This window comes from Strongylocentrotus purpuratus, unplaced genomic scaffold, assembly GCF_000002235.5.
Source record: "Strongylocentrotus purpuratus isolate Spur 01 unplaced genomic scaffold, Spur_5.0 spur5_scaffold_13, whole genome shotgun sequence".
Classification (NCBI taxonomy): Eukaryota; Metazoa; Echinodermata; class Echinoidea; order Camarodonta; family Strongylocentrotidae; genus Strongylocentrotus; species Strongylocentrotus purpuratus.
The window spans coordinates 15,673,297-15,695,306 of NW_022145598.1; the positions used below are offsets into that span (position 1 = coordinate 15,673,297).

The 22,010-nt window shown below is 38.3% G+C and overlaps 1 protein-coding gene across 3 annotated transcripts; it reads right to left on the reverse strand.

Annotated features, from left to right (window-relative positions):
* Positions 1 to 323: 323 nt before the first annotated feature.
* On the reverse strand, positions 324 to 20,598 carry LOC100891471 (echinoidin). Of its 3 annotated transcripts, none has more exons than XM_030982996.1 (3): positions 20,460 to 20,598; positions 2,604 to 2,893; positions 324 to 835 (listed from the first exon to the last, which is right to left on the reverse strand). In XM_030982996.1, the coding sequence occupies exons 1-3, from the start codon at positions 20,479 to 20,481 to the stop codon at positions 581 to 583; spliced, it is 567 nt and encodes a 188-aa protein (XP_030838856.1). In that variant the 5' UTR covers positions 20,482 to 20,598; the 3' UTR covers positions 324 to 580. The 3 variants fall into 3 exon arrangements, with proteins under 3 accessions (XP_030838856.1, XP_783001.3, XP_030838857.1); XM_777908.5 differs by lacking the exon at positions 20,460 to 20,598 and adding an exon at positions 3,930 to 4,088; XM_030982997.1 differs by lacking the exons at positions 324 to 835; positions 2,604 to 2,893 and adding exons at positions 10,893 to 11,212; positions 16,776 to 17,053.
* Positions 20,599 to 22,010: the final 1,412 nt, after the last annotated feature.

Consider the following 22,010-nt stretch of genomic DNA (forward strand, 5'->3'; position numbering starts at 1 on the left):
CATGCAGGAAGTAACACTATGAACATCACGGACAAAGAAAGAGGACAAAATATACAGTCCTTCATTCTACCCTCAACAAAATAACACCTGTTATACACATTCTTACATAATAGCAGGAAAGGGATGTTCCTTTGTCTACCTGCGGAACTGTATATTTTATGCGCACGCGGCATACTAGTACCTTGAGCATGTAAAGGCGCTATATAAATATCAATATTTATGTATGTATGTACTGGATTTAGGAAAATCAAGGTTGATGCATTCTCGATCGCCGACTGAGACGACGTAACGCATGCGCAGTGCCTTAAAATGACGTCACACGTTGCAGTCGAAGCTGTCGACGTGCAAATCTAAAAGTCCCTATTAAAGCGAAAAAACACACGACTGACTAGGACTGTGGACAACAGAGTCGGTCATGCATGCAACACCCTCTGAACGTTATAATAGTCCTAATTATTCAATCTATATTGCTAGAAGTAACGATCTCTAAGGTTCTCAAGATTTGTTCAAAGGATTCTAATTATAGCCTTTAATATCAATACAGATGTATATCAAGAAAGCATCAATTCAGGCTACATTTCTAATTTGGTGCCACCTTACAAATGAAAGGCAGGTCCCTTTCACAGAAAAGGTCGTTCCAAGATTGGAGGATATCATCTTCTGCGTTCTTACGCCACAAATGGACGCAGTCCTCATTTCCTTCCCAATTGGACGGCTGACCCTCAAACCATTGCTCGAAGTTTAGACCGGATCCATCAGACCAAATGAAAGGTCCGGTTGAGCCTGGGGTTGTCTTGTAGGCACCAATCCAAGCTCCATAGTATGGCGGCCCAGCCTGTCCAGGACAACAACAAACAAATCAGTAAAAAAATAAATCAGTAAAATCAAATTAGAAAAATGTAGAGTAATCGTTGTTTATGAACTGCATGTATTAATGGCTTATGATACACTGCTAATATCCCTGACGCTGTGTTGCTCGTGGCACTTATACATTATTACCCTGGTTTTAGCCAAGCCGCCAACGTAACCAGGGCTCACTACCCATTAATAACTGAATGGAGAGTGGCAAATATAGATTAATGTCTTGTCAAAGAACATTAGTGCAGGGCTGGCTTCCGAACCCCGTTCCTTACAATCCACACAATTTGAAAGTTCACATGAATAGAAAAATATGCCGTTGCATTTTCACGAATTGTCATAAATCCTAACGAAAATTTATAATCGCTATTTCACCCTTCCATCTACTTTCCCTCCTCAAAAACCCTTTTCTCTCTTTCTCTTTCTTTCTTTCTTTCTCTTTCCTCAAACCGAACCCCCCTCCCACGTCTTTTTCTCCGTCTTCCTCTTTCTTTCTTTCTCTCCCCTTCCCCCTCTCCCTCTATCCCCTCCCTTTGCTCATTTCTTTTGTTTCCCCTATTTCCGCCACTCAATAAGGGGATAACGTGCCCCTGAGCTACGCCATTGCCATGTGTTGTCATAATTATTGTACTTTTAGTGTTACACTTGTAGTTACCGTTAAAATCATATTTAAAAACACATAAAAGTATTTTCTGCTTTGTCGCCAAAGAGCCTTTAACTAGAGAGCTTTTATTTTACTTTGACCCATTTTATTTATGTCATATATATATATATACACTGTTGGTCATAATGGTGGAATAATTATTTTTACCCAAGTTTATTGAATGATTTTGACAATGATTTATTCCTAATAGATCTATATAATAGTATACATTCTCAGATTTTATTGAATGACAATTGGGGAGTGTTTGTTTTGTGTGACTGCTAAAGCATGTGTTTGCTACTATGCTAATCAACTACGGGACCTACGTCCTTAAGTCATAACTGACAGTAATGGGGATTAATGCCTCATAAAAGGGCACTAATATAGCAAATCGACACCGGTTTTGATCCTGGGGGCTCACAGTAACGAGGCCATTTCTTAGCCAATAAATCATGACTGTACGCAGCGGGCGCTAGCCCCCACAAAAAAAAACTAAGACGATGCAATACATTTTCAATAATTCATTGCATTCTCCCCCAGTCCCCAACAGGAAAAAAAATACTCTGTAAGGCCATGCATTATGGTTCAAGGCATGCCCACATAGAAGATTGTTTTATGTGTGGGGTCGGGGCAAAATGTAATGAATTATTGAACATTTATTGCATTTCGACGTAACCTGGCGCCCGCTGCGTACAGTCATGATTCATTGGCTAAGCAATGGCCTCGTTACTGTAAGCCCCCAGGATCAAAACCGGGTACTTCACAAAATATGTTATGTAGAGTATATTATTTTTAAAAGAAGAAGCATTCCCAAGTCATATATTTTTCGAAAAATGAAACTCTGTCATTTTGTGTTTTGGTAAAAGTGGGAAAGTTGTCTGCCTCTACATCAAAGAAAACTAACGATAGGGACTATTTGAAAAACCCATACCTATAGTGATTGTAGCCTCTCAGAATTTCTTAAATTTCTCAATTTTTGTCTGAAAATATTCAAACTTTCACCAGTATGCTTCTCTGATTATCCCGCTTCTTCTAGAGTACTTTGCTATCAAGACAGGATTTCTCTTTAATTGAGAGTCTAAGCTTGGTTATCCATACTTACCGTGACATGATCCGGTGTGATGCCTGCAGGAGAGCGAAAAAGGTTGTAAGCGAAAGCGTTCTCCTTTTCCGTGTGGATGGATACTAAATCAGCCCGTCCATTCAAGGAATAGTGATCCCTGCACTGATCCCGAGCCTCTCCCCAAGTGACCCGCTCCCCGAAGTAACGGTAGCAGCTCCCGTTAAATGGAAGCCAGAATTGGGGGCACGGATGACACACATTGGCATCCAAGCCGTAAACTGTCACGGCTAGAACGGCCATTGATGCGAGCAGAAGCTTCATGTTGATTACTGCAGAGTCAAAAAAGAAGAGGGAGAAGAAAATAAACTATTACAGATTAACGACTTCAATTCACACCAAAGAATTACTTATCATGTATTTTCCAATCTGGCGTACGATAAGTGCAGTAATGATATGTTTCGCCCCCCCCCCCCCCACAAAAAGTGTAAATTATTTTTGTACCATCTCCTCGCCAGGAATTGTGGGCCCAGAACTCAAAGCACCTAGCATTGTGATAGCCAATCCTTAAATGTAATGTCTGCAAACTCATACTGAAAAGGAGAAAGGGTTTCCGTTTTACTTTACCCCCCCCCCCCAAAAAAAAGTGTTAAGTCATACCATGAAAATCAACCAGCCCTTTAAACACAATAATATCATTTTCGTAATCACGCTGACTTAGCCTTTTGTTGTTTGATACTTTTGCTACTTGATTATGTTTCCAGTCATACCATGAGAATTCTTATGCACTCGTTACCATTATACTTGTTGCAGTACGTTTTTAACAACTTTACTCGTACTCCCTATATCTCTTATATTCTTTTCATTAATTCTTCTATTCTTCTTTTTGTTCTTATATATTTACATTGCATTGAGTGTATCTAGCCTATCAATAGAAGTTGTATGCTTTTAGAAAGTACGCCGTTTTCCCTGTAATTATTTGTTTTCTATGTTAAATTGCTTGATTGAAGAGAAACACATGTATACACACGAGGGAAAAGAGAGAGAGCGAAAAAAGAGGGAAAAAAGCAGAGGTGGAAGAGAAAAAGGGGATGTACATATTTAGCTTTAAAGCCTCAGTTTATATTGAAGAAAATAGAGGTAAAATACACTGCTTCATTCCGCTTTACCTGCATCCTAACATTATAACCTTCGTTTCTCCTCCTGATTGCCTCTAACACTTCTTTTCACAAACTTAGAAATGCACCCCAAACTACATAGTCTACCCACATACACTCGTTTCTTCTATTTTACATTTTTATCTCACTTCCGTGTTTAAAATCCCAAATTGCTCATACTACATCAAAGCGATACACAATACAATCTCACCCAATCTAGACGTCAGGTGCTATTCAAATCTATGTAATTTCCAAAAGAACGTTGATAATGTAGAGACTCCTTCGATAATGAAAACTTTGTCGGAGGAAGATTATATCATTAATATCTAATTTGAGCTTCAGACAAGTCAAGATGGCGCAGAGTCGCATATCGTCCAACGTTAACTACTGCGCATTTTGCAGTGATATGCATGCACAGCAGGCGCAGATTCAAGCGGGGGCATAGCCGTCCCGTACCCCCTTGTTTTGGCGGTTAAAAAAAGAGAAAGAAAGGAAAAGAAAGAAGATGGGTAAAACAAAATTCATGCCCCCTAGGAGGTGGGTGCAGGGAGGGGGGAAACTTTGAATGAAGCGCGGAAGCTTTGAAAGAAGACGATTCGTTGAACCTTTCTCGACTCATAATCCTTGTCTGATTTCAGTCCGCCCCTCCTTCGCGAAGCGCGGGAAGTTTTGACGTATTCTTAGACAAAGAAGACGATTCGATGTACCATTCTCGACTCTTAATCCTTATCTAATTCAGTTATTTCCCTTCCGAGCAAAGCGCGGAGATTTTGAAGTTTCATTAAATTATTAGAGAAAGAAGACGACTCAAAGTACCGTTCTCGACTCTTAATCCTTGTCTGAACCCCCCCCCCCTTTCGCGAGGATAGGAGTTATGTATGCTGAAGAAGACTATTGGTTGTACCTTTCTCGACTCGAATCTTTCTTTGAATTCAGTTCCCTCCCCCTCCTCCTGCGTGAAGCTTTGACGTATTATTAGACAAAGAAGACAATTCGTTGTACCTTTCCCGACTCTTAATCCTTATCTGTATTCAGTTTCCCCCTTTCCGCGCAAAGCGCGGAAGCTTTGACGTTTCATTAAATTATAAGGGAGAAAGAAGACGATTCGTTGTACTGTTCTCGAATTCTTTTCTCTTTTTCTTCCTATACGTCCTTTTACTTCTTTCCATCTCTTTCTCTCTTTCTTTCTTTTTTTTGGCCGCGGTTTTTTTTTTTTTTTTTTTGGGGGGGGGCGACCCAAGACTCGTTTAACTATAAGAACCATTCTATCCGTTTTACAGGAGAACATGAATGAAATTCAATTTGTAGTCCAGCTCCACACTTTCTCATTTTAAAACTCTATTTAAACGTTACATTTTTAAACAATGTCTTCCTTGATTGAGTAGACCCTTTCTAATCTTTCTGAATCTCACCTCTTCCCTTTTTTCTATTTCTCATTTTGAACTTTTGAACTTTTTTGCTCCTGTATGTTTGCGTGTGATTGTTGGTGTGTATATACATGGATGATACCTAGCTAGTAGTTAATGGACAGTCCTGTTTTCTCTTTCTTCTTCTGAATGTACGTATATATTTTAAGTTTTATTTACTTCGCTATTTAATTTAATATTGTGTTTACCATGATGTACAAGTACAAGTTCCTTTCAATAGACCCCGGCCTATCATTTATTCGGTATTTATGATTTTTATTGTTTGTTATGATGCCAAATAAAACTGAATTATAATAACATTTAATTTAGAGGAATACGCCCGATATTAATTTGTTCTGACTACGTAGACTTTATCGCGGGTGATTTCTCTCTACCCCCCCCCCCCCACCTCACTCTCTCTCTCTTTTTCTCCCTCTCTCTCCCTCTCAGTCTCTCCTTATCCCTCTCCCCTCTCTCCCCATTCTCTCTCCTCTCTTTCTCTCTCTCTCATTCTCTCTCTCCCTCCTCCTCCCCTTCTCAATCTCTCTCTTTCTCTCTTGTTTTATATTTACATTTATTGATAGTTCTCTAGGATTTGTGTTAAGTCTGTTGATCCGTAGATCATCTGAGGTGGCATCTGCTTCCGGATGAGGAAAGAAAAGATCATGAGAGTTGAAAATAACAGGAAATAACACACATCGCATAGCACTACTTTGTGAAAATATGTTCATATAGCTCCGTTCAGTCTCATTTGGAACGCCCCCTATCGGCAGAGTGCAACTGCCTAACATAAACGTTAGCCTATGGATTTTTACACAAAAAAAATCGTTAAAAATTCATTATTTTTTTTGTTTAAACGAAAAGCACATCCATCCCGACGTACGTTATCACTAGCTCTTTCATTGGAACCCTCATGTCCCATTGACTTTTGAAAGTTCACCCACCGTAATTTGATCAAAATAGGTTGCAAGCTCGCCATTGCCTATATAACATATGTACAACAAGTCGAACTTTGGAGTCAATTTACCACGCGATTGTAAGGTTATAAGTCAAGCACACGAAGGATAAGAAGCATGAATTATCATAGATCAGTTCTGATTTGTTCATTATGTCCATTTTATCCACCCCCACCGTAATTTGTCCATTTAGTATAGGCAAGCATTTTGCCGAGGTGAGCAAAACATGAATATTCATGAAAAACATGGACTATTCGATTATTAATAGAGGGAGGCAATTGTGCACCACATCAAACTCCCCTACTTTCAGTCAAGTATTTCATTGAATTATGTAGTTTGGTAGGTTTATTTTACTAACTGTTTAATTATCAGATATCACTGATAGTTTAAAGATATGGAAAAGATTACTGTATTTTATATTAAGCAAAGCAATCTCACATACAAAATCACTATCAAGTGTCGTCTGATCCGCCGATTTCCGTCTGCTATATACGCGAACTAGCATACGTTTGTTCTGGCGAAAATGAGACAACCGGAGCAATATGGAAAGTCTCCAAACATGATCTCGAATACAAAGTATACTATCTTTGCTTCAGGCCTACTTTTACTAGGCAGATGTCCTGATAGTTTGCAGACACAAAGCCTAGCAAGTCGCTGTGAGTAACAGTGTATGCATAGTGAAACTAGACTGAGGGCATACTACAGAGGCTCTACTTAGCTGATTTGATGTAGCCAGAGGCTGGCAGAGCTAGACTCTTATCTATGCTTTATGATTTGTGATAAGTGTCAAGTCGGAGTCTGTTCAAGTAGACAGCTTTCCTTGAGTAGATTCTTTGACCATGACGATAGTTAGAAGTGCATTAATATCCGTTTTAGTAGGCCTATAAAAACCGAAATCCCTCTGGTCCCAGTTTTATTTTAATATACATATCGTTAGGAATTACGATATATTAGTGTTTCTAAGCGATTTACCTTCTTTTTTTTTTCCTGTGCAAAATGACTGTGGCTCGTAGTCTTGTAGTAACAAAGATAACAGCTTTGGTCTCACAGAGTTCTATATTCCTCCTTCTTCTCGTGGGCCTGCTAGCCAGAGGGAAAGGTTCGTTGTTTTCAAGGTGCCACACAGGCCATCCGCCCTCTAAGATCAAGGTGATATTTCAGTGTGTGTTTGTTTATTTTGTTTTGTTTCGTTAACTTTTGTTTGGGTTTGTTCTGTTTTCGCTTGACCTGGAATTTGTGGACGTCATTTGTGCTAATCAGGTCATTACCGAATACCCTCAGCTCCATTAAGAACCCAAGAAATAATTCCCACTGGGCCCTACACTTCCCCTCCTCCTGTCACTGGTAAGATGCTATTTACTACGGAATATGAACGATTTAAACCCTTTCTATTTCACGTAAGAATGTACTTACTTGTTTCGTTACACAATTCTTTTTTTAAATTAATTCCTTGTTGCTTTGAAGACCGTCAATACTACTGGGCCAGAAGGGACTAGACCACACACCGAGGTCACTGACAGGTTGCTATCTCATTAGCTCAGCTCTCAACTAACATAAGACAAAGAGGATCATGGGGGACCAACAGGCACCGATTGGGGAAGTTTTCTATATAGAGGGAGCAAGTAGCTACAAGAAGGACAGTGGGGCTTAAACAAAAATCATCAGGAGGTTTGTGGAGCCAGGATATTGCATGATTTCCTCTTATATTATGACTTAGGAGGTCATAACCTATTCTGTAGCGAATCTGTGTTTATTTTTTTTTTAAATCTATTATATTCCGCTTATGGGAATGAAAAAATAAACATTACGATAGTTCACCGGAAACTTTGGGTGCAAAATAAAGTGAATCCCTCAATGTGATCTTACTGAGCGTTTAAATTAATTTAAAATGAACAAAAGAGAAAGGAAAGGAAAAAAGAAAGGACAAATTATGAAAATAGGCAAGAAAGATAGAAAAAGAAAATGAAAACTGTTATATTATTAGAAAGGACAAAAGAAATAAACAAGGAAAGAATTGAAATTAAAAGAAGAACAAAAATTAACTTAATAATAAAGAAAGAGAGAAAAAAATAGGGATTCGCTTTTTTCACGTGCCCCAAAAATACCCAGAAGGGAAAAATGATCCATTTTCTTCCTAATAAGTGCCTCTTTCTCTTTATACCCTTTCCCCCAGTCCCTTTTCACCTCTCAGTGATAAGTGTCCCTATCCAAATCTGAAGGTGCCTTTGTACTTTGACAAGTGTCCCTTTTCCTTTGTAGTAAGGTGCCCGTTTTCATCTCTGATGATAGCCCATGTTTTGGTATGATAAGTGCCCATTTCCTTTCAAATAAGTGATTTTTGCCTTCTGAATAGTGCCCCTTTTTTCTTTATAATAATTGCCCCTTTACCTTCCTAAGAGTACCCCATTTTAATATACCCATACAGGTTTAAAGACGAGATTTTGTTGCCCTTCAAATTATCTCCCAAATTGAGTTGTAAAATCAATTTACGACAAAAAAAAAAGCACGAGTGAAACCACCGGATAAATCAGATCATTCAGCAGTGCATGTTTCTCTTTTTTTAAAGCCTGTAGCGTAATGGTACATGTAGATATTTGTCACCTCATGCTTTGCCTACACTACCATGTGCATCAAGTAGGGTTAGTGTTAGGGTTGTGGCTATTTTTAGAAACATGCCTCCACTACTAATCAAATCATGCCTACCGAAATAATTACCGTCACATATAAGACAAGAATCTGGCCAATTTAATATTGAATAATCTCTACCACTCCGATCTCCTCGTACTAGCTGCAAGCAGAAGATGACGTGACGCGGGCGTACGAATTCGTTGATGTTGAAGGAAGTGTAGATAATGTCACAGAGATAAAATATAAAATCTGGCTAGTTCCTGGACTAATGCCATATTAACCCATTATCTGGGGCAATTGATAAACGCGAGCAAAAGTTTAGTTTTAACGTTTTAAACGCCTATTTTTTTTTTAAATGAGGAATTTCCCTTGCTTCTTTTCCTTGGTATGTTGCAAGTTCCTCTCCTACTAACTTATGCCATAGTCACAAGTTACTGGCTATTCACCTCTGCATTGCCGGATCCGGAATTTTCCAAAAAAAAGGGGGGGCGAAGCAAACGTGAGAGATTCCTTCTTGGGGATGTGGTGACTCGTGAGCTTGTGAAAGCTCTCGAATTAGAGCACTTCGGCATTGTCAGAAATTTCAAGATAGCCGTCTTGATCGATAGAAACACACACACGCACTCTTTCTCTCATAAGGATAACTTTGTACATCAAATTGTTGTCATGGGGATTCACTTCTGTCCTTACGACTGAGGTCCAGGGCAGAGCCCTGCCGGGGGTACCAGGGAACGATGGGTATAATATGCAGGACATGGCTCCCATAAAATATAATTCTTTTCTCTTGAAGTTCTTATGATAGTGAAGATCTAGTTTAAAGAAAGTCTTTAGTCCTAAACGCGTGAAATCAAGTCCAAAATAAGTGTATCATCAGGGAACATCGAACTAACGATGACCCATGATTACTTGACAAGTTCTCTCGTACACAAACGAAATACATTTATCTAATCCACTTTTTATATCCCTCTCTTCATACTCGGTCCTCATGACTAGACTAACTCATGTTAACCTTGAACATAGTTGAACATAAGAACAAATAAACAATCAAAATTGTTAGATATGACCTGTAATTCATTTATTCCAGCTATAAAAGCATGGAATAAAGTTGGCTTAGTCGAACAGTAGAAAGGAAACATGTTGCAATAAATGCGAAAAAAAGAAAGGAAGCACTACAAAACAAAAAAAGAGATGATGAAACATATATTCAGTGGTACGTTACAATAATTCACCTTTTCAAATAACATTTCTTTAATTTCAAGAAGCATAATCTATCCGATCACATTTTGTAGATTTCGATGGCAAAGATATTTTTTAAAAACTGTGAGTTTAAATTTCACTCTTATCTTCAGACGCTAAGCTAAATTACTAGATTTCCAGAACAACAGTTACACAATGACAGAAGTCTATAACCAATTAAAAGTATCCTTCTTAATTATATGTCAAATTACTTTATACAGATCTAACATCTTATTAACATTGCACTCACTCGTGAAGAGAAGGCTGAGAGCTGGTACAGGGATAAGAATTTTGGTTTTTTTTTTCTCTTTCTTTTGAATTTCTTACTTTTTTTTAGTTTGAATAATATTACGGCAAAAATGTCCTCTGAAATGAAGTGCTCTTGAATTGCCTTCAAATCTGAAATAAAACGAGAAATAGCTTAAAGTGTTGGAATAAACTTTTAAGCCACACGTGTGTGTTCCATATACTCGATACTGTAATCACTGAACGTGACTAAAATTGAATATCCTTTTCCCTCATGTTGATGATTCTATAACCTCAGCGTATACAGCAATTCTCAAATACTTTGTTATCAACCTTTCCCAATTGCCTCCAGAAATGTACTTTAAACATGTATTTTAAAGGGCTTGAAGAGCCTATACACCCCACCCCCCCCCCCACACACACAAAAAAAAAAGGTTGGTTAATACAGCGTGATCTGTAAAGGAGCCTTTAAACCGTTTAACAATGTGACGGATTTTGTATACTAAACTAAAAAGAAAAATAAATGTAAACTTCTCCCAAACTGTCAATTTGTCTCTTGCAATATAAAAGCAAAAACACAAGAGACTGACTAATGGACTGTAGAAAATAGAATCGATAAAGCATGCATCACCCCCTGAACGTTATGATAGCCCTACTTAGTCAATCTATGCTGCTAGCGCTACTAGTTTACAAGGTTTTTAAGAATGTTGTCAAAGAATTCAAATTGTAGTCTTAACCATACAGATATATCAAGGAAGCTTCGAATTTAGGGTACAGCCGAATTGGGAATTCTAATTTGGCACCACCTTACAAATGAAAGGCGTGTCAAATCCACAAGAACGGTCGTTCCAAGGCTGGAGGATATCATCCCCTGCGTTCCCACGATGCAAATGGACGCAGTCCTCAATGTTACCACTGTTGGACGGCTCACCCGGCAACCACCGCTCGAAGTTTAGATCAGATCCATCAGACCAAATGAAGGGTCCGCCTTGTATTGTCTGGTAGGCACCAATCCAAGCACTCTGTCCAGGACAACAGCACCAAAATCAGTAATAAAACAAATCATTACAATCAGATTAGAAGAAAGGTTTAGATCAGAAGAAAAGTGAATGTATCATTGTTTATGAACCGCATGTAATAGTGGCTTATTATACAGTGCGACCCAGAAAAAACGAAACCGAGAATTATCGATGTTTTATCATAACTTAATCACAATTATAATTAATAAATGACACATATGTATAAAGCTTAGATCCTCTTCTTTCATTTAATGCAACTCATATGATGCATATTTCACGCATGAGTGATTAAAAACAATTTGAAGGAAGGGAACCAAGAAATCATTTGGCGGGCTGTATCTGAATTTCGAAGAAAAATTCACACTTCTAGAAAGTTCATTTTCTGCTCTATATAACACCTCAATCAGGAAAAAATGAGCCAGGAATAACAAAGTTCTGTTTGTTTAAAGTGATCCTTGCATTTTCATAATTTGATTAAACGAATTCGTTTTCACTGGCTGCCGGCCGTAGCAACAAACAAAATTGACAAAAGACTTAAAGGTGAAATTCAAAGAACATCACAAATATGTCAACTAATGTATCACTAGAAACTGGTAAGCTAACAAATGGCCATCGTACAAGTTTTAGGTCAACTACATAACGGGTGATTTATAAAAATACAAATACAACCACCTCCATAGCAGTTGGGATATACGAGAGATTCGCCAGAAAAATAACGATGTGTTAATGACGTCACAATATGGACCAATACTGCCCAAGCAGACGACATCCCATAAAGAATGAACGTAATTGCTAAGCTATTATTTGTCAAATTATGATGAGTTTAGTGCATATAAATGAAATGGCATGTCAAACCATTCAAAAAGGGATGTGACCCGATTCCGATAACTAAAATCTTTTGCTTGTAAATAAGCAGGATAGGGGTTAATTAACAATCAAAGAAACCAGACTTTCAAATTGAAAAAAACCCGGAATGATATTAAGGACGGCATTTGTTCTCTCTTGAAACGACGAATATACAATGGCTTCTTATTTTGTTTACAAGCGATAGATTCCTTTTTTTTTCGTATCGCTGCATTTTTCATCAAAATAAAACCATGCGCGGGGTTTAGAGTGAGGCAATAGATTATACATTTAGCCTGACGGTAGAGAAGTAAGAGAAAGAACTCGAGAGAAGATGAAAACACAGGCACTGAAAATGTGTGAGATGTCATGGGACATCGTCTGCTTGTGCAAATCATGTCCATACTGTGATCTCATACATCTCAGCAGCGTTCGGAGAGCTCTTCATGTGCTATGCCGGGGCTGTATTTATTAACGTTTTGTAATTTATAATAATCATTACATAATGTTTCCAAGCATTGAATTTTGATAACCTTGTCGAATCAAAGTTTCAACTTTGCAATAATGAAAATAAACATAGTTTTTAAAATCAATGAATATCTACTTTAACTCCGTCTCGTTGACGATGAGACATAGAGGAAAGGCTTCATGCATGTCTGATTGTCAATGAAACGGGGTTAAGTCTGTTGTCAATTCTGCTTGTTGCTACGGCAGGCAGCCAATGAAAACGAACTTGTTAAATCAAATTATGGAAATTCAAGCATTACTTTAAACAAACAGAACTTTGTTATTCCTTGCTCATTTTTCCCAATTCAGGTTTCATATGAAAGGGAAGAAACTGAACTTTCTAGAAATGTGAATTTTTCTTCGAAATTCAGATACCGGTCGCCGAATGACTTTTTTGTTTCCTTCCTTCAAATTGCTTTTAATCACTCATGCGTGAAATATGCATCATATGAATTGCATTAAATGAAAGAAGAGGATCTAAGCTTTATAAATATGTGTCATTTTTGTATTATAATTTTGATTAAGTTATGATAAAACATCGATAATTCTCGGTTTTGTTTTTAGGGGGTCGCACTGTATAACGCTCATATCCGTGGCGCCTTGTTATTTGTGACACTTATACATTATTACCCTGGTTATAGCCCAGCCGCCAACGTAACCAGGGCTTACTACCCATTAATAACTGAATGGAGAGAGGCAAATATACACTGTCGCTCATAAAGGTGGAATATTTTTTTGTTATCCCAATATATGGAATTATTTTTTAAATAATTTAAAAATAATAGATCTAGATAATAGTATACATTCTCAGATTTTATTGAACAATAATTTGCCAATGTGTGCTTTGCGTGACTTCCAAAGCATATGTATGCTACTATGCTTATCAACTAGGGGACCTATGCCCTTAAGTCATAAATGATAGTAATGAGGATTAATGCCCCACAAAAGGGCACTCATATAGCACATCGACACGGTTTTGATCCTGGGGCCTCTCAGTTACGAGGCCATTGTTTTGTCACTGAACCATGACTGTACGCAACGGGGGCTAGGGTAGGGGGCAGTTTCCATAAATTTAAAAAAAACACACAGAAAATGCAATAAATTTTCAATAATTTATTGCATTTTACCCCGGTTCCCAAAATAAAAAAATCTTCTGTGTGCCCATGCCTTGAGCCATAATACATGGCCGTCCAGAGAATTTGTTTATGTCAGGGACCGGGGTAAAATGCAATAAATTATTGAAAATTTATTGCATTTTCTGTTTTTTTTTTAATTTATGGAAACTGCCCCCTACCCTAGCCCCCGCTGCGTACAGTCATGGTTCAGTGACAAAACAATGGCCTCGTAACTGTGAGGCCCCAGGATCAAAACCGTATCGATGTGCTATATGAGTGCCCTTTTGTGGGGCATTAATCCTCATTACTGTCATTTATTACTTGAGGGAGTAAGTCCCCTAGTTTATAAGCATAGTAGCATACACATGCATTAGCAGTCCCGCAAAACACACATTAGCAAATTATTATTCAATAAAATCTGAGAATGTATACTGTTATCTAGATCTATTATTTTTAAACAATTTTTTTTAATAATTCCATACATTGGGGTAAAACTAAAATATTCCACCTTTATGAGCGACAGTGTAGATTAATGTCTTGTCAAAGAACATTAGCGCAGGGCTAGCTTCGGAATGCCGTTCCCCGTAATCTATAACATTAGCATGGTGGGACATTGGAAAAGAAAACAATACTCTTGACTGTTCAAATGAATAGAACAATATGCCGTTGTATTGTCACGAATTTTAATAAATCCTGAGGAAGATTTATATTCGCCATTTCACCCTTTCATCTACCCTCCCTTCCCTGCAACCTGTTTCTCTCTTTACCTCTTTCTTTCTTTCTCTCTCTCTTCCTCTTTCTCTCTTTCTCTCCCCCTCCCCCTATCCCCTTCCACCTCTCTCTATTTACTCTTTCTTTCTTTTTTCCCCCTAATTCGATAAGGGGGGGGTACGTGCCCCCTTTCCTTCTTACGTTTCATGTGTTCAAATACTACTTGCAAGTTCTTTTTCACTGGAATTATCCGTCATTATTAAGTAATCATATTAAAAGGCACATCAAAGTGTTTTCTGCTCTGTCGAAATAAAAGAGCCTTTACTTGAAGTGATTTTATGTTATTTATCCCATTACAAAAAAAAATTACATAATACAGTGTGTATGTAATATATTGCCAGAGAACCCTCGTACTAAAAACTTATATATTCTACATGTACTAAGTCAGCCCATATCTGTTTTTCTCACTCCCCTCTTTCTCTCTGCATTTGTTTCTCTTTCTTTCTCTCTCATTATCTCTCTATACCGCTCTCTTTACACCCTCTCCCCTCTATCTCTCTCTCTCTCTCTCTTACTTAAACTCTGTATCACTATATAGCTAATAAACCTAATGTATGTTTCCCCTTTACATGTTACATCGCTACTATATTTGTTTGCATTCATCAGAGGGCGTCCTTGTAAGTTATTGCTCGGAGCCGTGTAAACAAAGATTCTGTATTGTTTTGTTGGGAAAACACAAAGAATGTGCATTAGAGTATCTCCAACTGAAGCCGAACGGCCAATTTGTGTGCTGTACTATCAGGGGACATTTGTACTTGCGCAAGCCGACGTCCTCTTCAAAAGTTAGGCATAGGTTAGGCATACGTTACACATGAGCTAGACCATAGTATTACGTCTATGGCTAGACACACCTTAAAGATAAAGGTGAGTTCCGGTAATGCGATTGCATTGTGAAAGAAAGGTGTGGAATGGATCAGAAAAAAAATGATCATATAGCATGTAAGTATTGGTATGTACTGCAAGGTTCTGGAGTCATCAAAATCATCATAGATTTGGCCCAGTCTTGGTTAAATAACAATCACTATACACAGAAAGATGTATATGGGACAACACAAATGGTGTCGGGGCTAGTACTACCTTGATTTCCTTATATTTCTATGCCCATCACTCAGCCAGTATACATTTTCTTCCAAAATTGTTTGGCACATGACATTTATTTGTAATCTTGAACATTCAGTGTAAGTTTCGTTAGATTCTGTGAGAATTCATTTTCTTCTTTTTTTTCCAGAGCTGAAGTTTATCTTTAAACGGAACTAGCCCTTCTATCTAAGCCATGCCCAGGAAACTTTTTTTTTTGTTAAAGGCAATCCAACCCTTGTAATACGTTCATTTGAATGAAAGCAGAAAAGCCAGAGAAGCAGAATGGCGAAAGTTGGAAATATATCGGTCCAATAATAACAAAGTTATGAATATATGAACATATGAGATCACTACAGCTTTCCGAATCTCAATTGTCAATTGTGTCAATGGATTGTGATATACCGTATGAGTCAATACACAAATTTACACCTAGAAAATTGCTAATTATTTTAAAATCATCTATGAACAGTATATTACTAAAGTATATTACTATACATCCTATGAAAGAGCGTTCTATCCCAAATCATTTGGTATCATTTTTTGTGTGGTATGTGTTCACGCTTGGATAAACAGAAGGCATTGTTTGCAAGAGCAACTTTGGCGCAAGTCGATTTTCGCACTCTCGCAAACAATGTCTCCTGTTCATCCAAGCGTGAACACATACCACACAAAAATGATACCAAAATGATTCGGGATAAAACACTCTTTCATTAGGTGAATAATAATTTACTGTTCATAGATAATTTTTTTAATAATTAGCAATTTTATAGGTGTAGGCCTAGACTTTTTTTTACTCAGACGCTAGTGACGGATAAGTCTTTCATTTGTTGTGTACAAACGTATCACTGATTTCTGTTTTTCACCCATGTGCCTTCACCCTTTGGGCACTAGTCAAAATATATTATGGAGAGTACACTATTTAAAGGTCCTCTAAAAAGAAAAGATCATCCCAAGTCATACATTTTTCAGAAATTGAAATTTCAGTCATTTTGTATGTTGGCACAAGAGGGAAAGTTGTCCGCTACTACATCACATAGACACTCAATACCGATTCAGCCAATTTGTATAACCCATACCGATAGTGATTGCAAATTTTAAATTCATAACTGTCTCAATTTTTGTCCAATTTCTTTCAAACTTCCACCAGTGTGCTTCTCTGATTATCGTGATTTCTTCTAGACCAGTTTGCTACCAAGGTTTGATTTCCTTTTAATTAACAGTCTAAGCTAAAGTAGGTCATCCATATTTACAGTATCCGTTGTAAAGTCTGCAGAAGAGCGGAGAAGTTCGTAAGCGAAGGCATTCTCCTGTTCCGTGTGGATGGATACTAAGTCAGCCCGTCCGTTGAAGGAGTAGTGATCCCTGCAGCGATCCCGAGCCTCTCCCCAAGGGACCCGCTCCCCGAAGTAACGGTAGCAGTTCCCGTTAAATGAAAGCCAGAACTGAGGGCATGGACGATACACTTGTTCACTGAAGCCGCGAAATGCCACGGCTAGAAGGACCATTGATGCAAGCTTCATGTTGATTACTGGAGAGTCAAAGAAGAAGAGTGAGAAACTATTCCAAATTAGCGACTCTAATTTTCACCCAAAAACCACTAAATCATGTATGTTCTATCTGGCGTACAATAAGTGTACTTATAGTACGTTAGCCCCCTCCCACCCCCCCCCCCCCCCCAGAAAAAAAGGGTTTAATTTGTTTGGTACCACCTCTTCGTAAGGAATTTTGGACCCAAACCTTTAAGCTCTTAGTAATGTAATAGCAAATCCTTCAATGTCCGCAGACTCATAATGAGAAGGAGAAAGCTTAAGGGTGCCGTATCACCTTACAACCCCCCCCCCCCCCGAAAAAAGGGTTAGTCACACCAATACAATCAACCACCCCAATCAACACGCTGTTATCGTTTTTAGTAACCCACTGACTGGGACTTAGCCTTGTGCTCTTTGATACTTTTGCTAGTTGATTATATTTCCAGTATTATCATGGGAATACTTATACGCTCGCCACAGGCGCGTACACAAGGGGGGGGGGGGTTAAACCCCCCTTTGGTATTTTGTATGTGTGTAACCCCCCCCCCCCCCCTTTGGATTTTTTTTTAATTATTATTTAAAAAAAAAATATTCCCATGGCTGACCTAAAAAAGGATACCTTAACAACCACCCCCCCCCCTCAACGGAGCAAAATGTCAATTTTTCAAATTTCGAGACCCCCCCCCCCCCCCAAAGAAAAAAAAAAAGAAAAAAAAAGGGTCCTCTTACGTTATCGAATAGAGGGGGGGCCGGGCCGGCCGCATAAAATATTGAGCCGCGGATTCAAAGTTAAACGTTAAGAACAGCCCCTGCGGTAATCACTCTTTAGTGAGAAATTTGAAAAGGGCACAATATTTTGGATGTCTTTTAAATAGAAGTTATATACTCAACCGTCAAATTTTTAATTAACGGTAGAGCCGCTTCACAACTCTTATTTTGCCCTTCATTTAGATTCAGCTCATACCAACTGGCTTGTGCTTGTATTTGAACTCATGTTGGTAGTAATCATGGCGGCAATCCTGGGCCCGATAGAGGGACACGTCCCCCAGGAAATTTAGAAAAATAGCTAGAAAGAAATATAGCGGAAAGAACGTACATATTGGGCTTAGGGATTTTCTAGAATGCATAATTTCAGCATTCAACATTGCAAAATCTCGCTTGGTCGCTACGCCTCGGCCCTCGCCCGATAACACAAAACTATGACGCTCCCGGCCGTTATTTTTCTATGGTTGGTGTAATAGATCTTTTTTCCCTTTTATTTCAACTAACCTAATTTGTGTGCTATCACAATCATGATTGTTTTATTTTCCTTTAAAGCAGGCGCGTAGCCAGGGGCGGTAGGGGCAGTAAGAGGACATTGGACAAAAAGGAGCAGACAAAGAAATATTTTTGAAAATTCTGACAAGTCGAGAACGGTACAACGAATCGTCTTCTTTCTCTAATAATTTAATGAAACGTCATAGCTTCCGCGCAAAGCGCAGGAGGGGAAACTGAATTCAGAGAAGGATTAAGAGTCGAGAATGGAACAACGAATCATCTTCTTTCTCTAATAATTTCATTAAACTATGAAAGCTTCGCGCGGGCGAGGGGGGGGGGGCTGAATTCAGTCAAGTCATAAGAGTCGAGAATGGTACAACAAATCTTCTTTCTCTAATAATTAATGAAAGGGCAAAGCTTCCGCGCTTCGCGAGGGCGGGAGGAAACTGAATTCAGACAAGGGTTAAGAGTCGAAAATGGTACAACGAATCGTCTTCTTTCTCTAATTATTTAAGAAAACGTCAAGCTTCCGCGCTTCGCGCGTGATGAGGGGGGGGGGGACAGTTTTTGATATCTTTTCTCGTGTATTTTGGTGATAATTATTAACACTTTCACAAAATACATACTTGCTCAAATTGTGGCTCGCTCGTTTCGCTCACTAGCCGAATTGTGAAACCAGAAAAAAAAAATCGGGCTAGAGGCTATAGCCCCCCCCCCCCCCGATGAAAATGTCAAAAATTGCACAGCAAAGATATTTCATTTAAAAAACGGCGAATTTAAATTTCACTCTTATCTACAGACGCTAAAATAAATGACTAGAATTTCAGAACAACAGTTAAACACCACGATTAAAGTCTTAAACCAATTAAAAGTAGCCTTCTTAATTATATCTGAATGTACTTGTTACGGATCTAGCATCTTTAATTGACAGTTTTGAGTTTGTCTCATTCTTTTTAATGTGTTACTTTTGTTTAAATAATATCATGGCAAAATGTTCATCTGATATGAGTTGCTCTGCAAATGCCTTTAGATCTGAAATATTACGAGAAATAGCTAAAATATTGAACCAAACTTACAGGCACATGTATATGTCCCATATCCCCATTTATGTGAGCACTGAACGTGACTAAAATCGAATCTCTTTTTCCATCATTTTGATGATTCTATAACCTCAGTGTATACATCAATTAACAAATACTTTGTAATTAACCTTTCCCAATAGCCTCCCGACATTTTCTTTAAACATGTATTTTAAAGGGCTTGACGTGCTTATACACCCCCCCCCCCCTCAAACCAAAATACGGCGGGATCTATGACGGAGCCTTCACCGTTTAAAAATGGGACGGATTTCGTATACTAAACTAGAAAGAAAATCTGAATGTGAACTTCTCCCAGACTGTCAATTTGTCTCTTGTAATGAAGCAAAAACACAAAACACTGACAAATGGACTGTGGAAAATAGAATCGGTCAACCATGCATCACCCCCATGCACGTTATGATAGCCCTACTTAGTCAATCTATGCTGCTAGCGCTACTAGTTTACAAGGCTTTCAGAATGTTGTCAAAGAATTCAAATTGTAGTCTTAACCATACAGATATATCAAGGAACCATCGAATTCAGGGTACAGCCGTATTGGAAATTCTAATTTGGCACCACCTTACAAGGGAAAGCAAACAATCTTGAAGAACAAGGCTCATTTATACGTAAAACCATTGACATCGAGATGATCAGAAATACATGTATACACACGAGGGGGGAGAGAGAGAGAGAGAGAGAGAGAGAGAGAGAGAGAAGCAAAGATAGATATCAAGCAAAGGGAGGAGAGAACAGGGGACCTGCTACAAACTTAGCTTTAAAGCCTCAGATTATATAGACAAAATAGAACTAAAATATACTGCTTCATTCCGTTTCATCCACACCATAAACTAATATTACCTACTTGTGTCCATCTGTTTGCCTCTAACACGTTTTCACACAAACTTGGAAAAATACACTTCCAAACTACATAGTCTACCCACATACATTCGTTTTTTCTCTTTTACATTTTTATCTCACTTCCGTGTTTAAAATCCCAAATTTGTCATACTCTATCAAAGCGATACACAATACAATCTCACCCTATCTAGGCCTCATCTGCTATTCTTACCTTCGTAATAATTGTATTGCATTCCAAGAGAACGTTGACAATGTAGAAACTCCTTCGATAATGAAAACCTTGTCGGAAGAAAATTAATTCATCAATATCTACAGCTAATTTGAGCTTCAGACGAGTCAAGATGGCGACGAGTCGCATTAGGTCCAACTTCAAATGACTGCGCATTTGGCAGTGGTATGCATGAACAGTTTCAATTGTAACTCACATTATGCAGGCACACATGTGCAACAGAATGGCAAGCAAGATGAAAAGAATTATGGCAATCGATAGGCCCTGTTGCACTTTGTAAATAAAATGATTTGAATTTGGTCCCTGTTCCATCAAAAGTATTATCAATATGTGACAAAACAGAATATCTGATAATAGTATATGCTACTGAAATCCTTGCATTTGTCAATTGGATCCGAACATTTTGTTACAGCATTGTGGCACTTGTGATTGATAAAAGGATGAAGATGCTCAACCACCCCTGAGACAAATTTCTTTTTACCAGTGTTTCCATTTTATATATCTTTCGGAAAATTTCTGTATTGATAAAAAAATGATAATAACCATCCATTTTTCACAGTTCTCACGCTTGCTGGGTTACGCCCTTCGAAAAAGGTAATACGGTCACGTGGTCTTGATGACGCATTCGACGTTATTGCGGGCATATCCGAGTGGTCCTACAACTAAGGATCTTACAATCTCATTGTAATCCATAAATGAAACGTACTGGGATTATCAAGTGCATATAATGTTTGGGATAAATGTCTTGTTTTTCCCAATTAATATCATAGTTTGCCTTTTTAAAGACCTTTAATATCTAAGTCACCGGCCCTCCTTTTCACCGGAGAGACTACTGCAGTGAGGTTATAAACAGTTGCACAGTACAGCTCCGAAACTGGGCTTTTTTTCTGAGCGTTCTGAGCCGACATTTTTAAGGCTAGAATCCAGAATTATTGATGATTTCTAAGAAAAATTATTGTCATGTCCGGAATCTCCGTCAAAAATTATTCTACATGTCTTTTATTTTCTTCATTTTTTAGCCGTTCCGGTTAGAGTGGCCCTTTAAATTCCTGTACACAGAACAGGGGCGGTGGATGGCTTTTTCAAAGTGGGGGGATGAACTAAAAGGTCACTTTCTGGAAGAAAAAAAGGGGTAGGCCTACCTACGAATGAAAATCTCAAAGCAAAAATAGACGAGTCACTTTCTGGAAGAAAAAAAAGGGGTAGGCCTACCTACAAAGGAAATTATTAAACGCTCACCAGCCCTATTTTTTTTTTCGCTGGGAGTCCTAATTTAATGATCACTCATCCTTCGGCTAACAGCAACCCAATAAACAAAATCACGTGAAAATCACGTCAATATCAAGGTATCGACTTGAGGAGAGTTACGTTCTTCAAACACCGGACATTTACGTAAATGTGTTAATACGTTTATTGCACTAGGTCACTAAAACACACGTACACTAAATCACGCAATTGTCACTGCAATATCACCATTATAATAACGTGATTATCCCTTCCTTGGAGACCATGGTTTGTAAACCTAATACTCCC

Coding starts and splice junctions, on each gene's coding strand:
- LOC100891471 (XM_030982996.1), bottom strand. CDS start 20,481: ATGCAATACAATTATTACGAAG. Junction 2,894..20,459: donor GCAATACAATTATTACGAAG/GTAAGAATAGCA, acceptor TTGACTCTGCAG/TAATCAACATGAAGCTTCTG. Junction 836..2,603: donor TCACACCGGATCATGTCACG/GTAAGTATGGAT, acceptor TGTCCTGGACAG/GCTGGGCCGCCATACTATGG.